We start from the raw sequence: 2706 nt of genomic DNA, 5'->3' as shown, positions 1-2706 counted from the left end.
AATAGGTCCACAAATGTCGCCCTGCAATCTCTGCAGAAATATAGGCGATTCATGTCCAACCTTAGTACGCGACGGGCGTACAATATATTTACCTTTCGCACAAGCCACACATGTAAACATATTTGGCGAAAGTACCTGAGATCTAGACAGGTTATGTCCAGCAGAATTAGTTATGATCCGGCCCATCATATTCTGCCCAGGATGACCCAGACGGTCATGCCACATTTGAAAAGAATGTGGATTTTTTAGTTTCATGGTAAGTGCCACAAATGAATCATTGGGTTGTATATAGGTATAATATAACCCAGAGGATAAAGAGGCAAGTTCCTCAACCTCCCGCTTTTGACCAGTGGTCAACTGAGTCATGGTCAAGAACTCCTCTTTGTTCTTAGTCTTGGTTTCAATATGGAAACCATTTGAACGAATATCCTTGAAACTCAGCAAGGTTCGTTTAGATTGAGGGTACAACAAAGCATTTTCAATTAGTAGCTTTGTACCTTTAGGGAGGATGATGGATGCTCTTCCGGAGCCCACTATTCGTACCTGATCATTAGAAATGGTAGTAATATTACTACTTGATTTGTTTAAGGTACGAAAAAACCTCATATCCGTTAGGATAGTATGCGTGGTTGCACTATCCACCAAACACAATGTTGGTTCATGCTCCATTGTGCGAACAACAACTTTGTAATGTTGTAAGATCTTCGGGGTTACTTCTCGAACAGTGGTTGTTCGTTACTAATTAACCAATGCCTTGGTACAAAAAATAGCATGTGAAGGTTAAAAAAAGAGGTGAACCATTCATCATGATAAAATAGAAAACATAGAAATCAAGTCATAAAACAATATGAAAAAAAAACATAAGTTCATAATCCAAAAAAAAACGATACGAAAAATAGGTTCATAAACCAAGAGCATAAGACAGATCATTCTTGATCACCAAAGTCTTCAAGCTCATATTTTAAAAGATCATCATCATCATTCATCACTGCATTTGCTTCAGGCAAATCAGTGTTGGTGTGATGAGATTCCTTTCTTGACGGTTGCTTATCATTTTTCTTTTGCGTCATTTTGTAAGCTTCAACCAGATGCTTTGGTGTACGACATGTACGAGACCAGTGTCCCGTACATCTACACCGATAACATGTTTGTGACCTTGATGAACCTTGATCACTTTGTTTCTTATCTTGGGCCCGGGAGTCATTGTTGCCTTTGCCTTTACCACTTCGATTGTTTCGACCGTGACCTCTACCACGACCCTTTCCTCGACCCCTTCTAGAATTGCTTCCCTGGGCAATATGATGTGCTTCAGGAGCGGGGGCAGACCCAGCAGGTCGTGCATTATGGTTTTTCATCAACAACTGGTTGTGCTTCTCGGCCACAAGAAGTGCAGATATCAAATCAGAATGCTTTTCATAATTCTTTGCCCTGTACTGCTGCTGGAGTACAAGGTTACTCGCATGAAAGGTAGACAGAGTCTTTTCAATTAAGTCTGTCTCTGAAACTTCTTGTTTGCAGAGCTTTAGTTGCGAGACTATCTTATGTAGGGCCGAGTCGTAGTCAATAACTGACTTATAGTCCTGAAACCTCAGGTGAAGCCAGTCAAATTGGGCTTGAGGGAGGACAATCGATGACTGCTGGTCAAAGCGGTCCTTCAGGGACTCCCATAATGCCAAAGGGTCCTTTTCAGTCAAGTATTCATTTTTCAGGTCGTGGTTCAAGTGGTGACGTAAGAAAATGAGAGTCTGCGCCTTCTGGGCGTTTGTACACTGTGACTCAGCAACAATGGTTTGGCTTAGTTCTTTAGACGCGAGATGAATCTCGATGTCTAAAGCCCAAGTCAAATAGTTGCTACCGTCAAGTGCGAGCTCATTAAATTCTCTTTTGGCGATAGAAGACATGATCTACAAAACATATATCGTATGGTTTCATATACATTCATAAAATCATATGTTCTCATAGCAAAATAAGGAATTTAATAGGATCTCTAGATGCAAAGCAAACTTCAAGAGATGAAATTGAAACGTAAAAACTGAAAAACAAATTGACCTTTCAGATTCATGCAAGAGGGAAACTTCCATATTGATGCATAGCAACCTTATTAGTAACATGCTCATATTGCAGTAATAAATCACAAAATAGCCATGATTAACATAATTTAACAATAGCATCTATGCAATTTAATTTGGATGCTCTTATGCGCATCATACATTATCAATACATTATATTGTGTACGCACATTACATTATCAAAATTCATGTGTACAATGCAAAAAATGAATTTTGAATATGAATGAATAAAGAAAGTTAATTCTTAGAGATAATAATAATAATAATAATAATAATAATAATAATAAAAGACAATACATATAGAAATCTATTCTTGCTATGTATATGTAATCAATTCTTCCATCATACAATACTTAATCAAGAGGGACAAGACAAGACAATTTTTTTTTTTAAATGTACGAACTGTGCACACACTGTAGAAGCAAAATCACATTTGTTTTTCACAGAAGCAAAATAAAATAGAAATATATATATTACAAAATTTCGATTATGACATACATCCAAAATTTTGATTAATACATACATCCAAATAATTCATTTATGACATGCATCCAAAAAGATTTAGAAAAAAAACAGTTTATCTAAAGAAACAATCCATTTTAATTGTAATTGCTATTCAAAAACAAAATTAATGAAC

General features: G+C 36.6%; 1 protein-coding gene across 1 annotated transcript; it reads right to left on the bottom strand.

Annotated features, from left to right (window-relative positions):
* Window positions 1–926: 926 nt before the first annotated feature.
* On the bottom strand, window positions 927–1901 carry LOC109154144. Its single transcript, XM_019302009.1, has one exon. It carries the CDS (start codon window positions 1899–1901, stop codon window positions 927–929), a length of 975 nt encoding a protein of 324 aa, XP_019157554.1.
* Window positions 1902–2706: the final 805 nt, after the last annotated feature.

This window comes from Ipomoea nil, unplaced genomic scaffold (assembly GCF_001879475.1).
Source record: "Ipomoea nil cultivar Tokyo-kokei standard unplaced genomic scaffold, Asagao_1.1 scaffold2610, whole genome shotgun sequence".
Taxonomy (NCBI): Eukaryota; Viridiplantae; Streptophyta; class Magnoliopsida; order Solanales; family Convolvulaceae; genus Ipomoea; species Ipomoea nil.
This window is presented reverse-complemented; position numbering and strand designations above follow the sequence as displayed.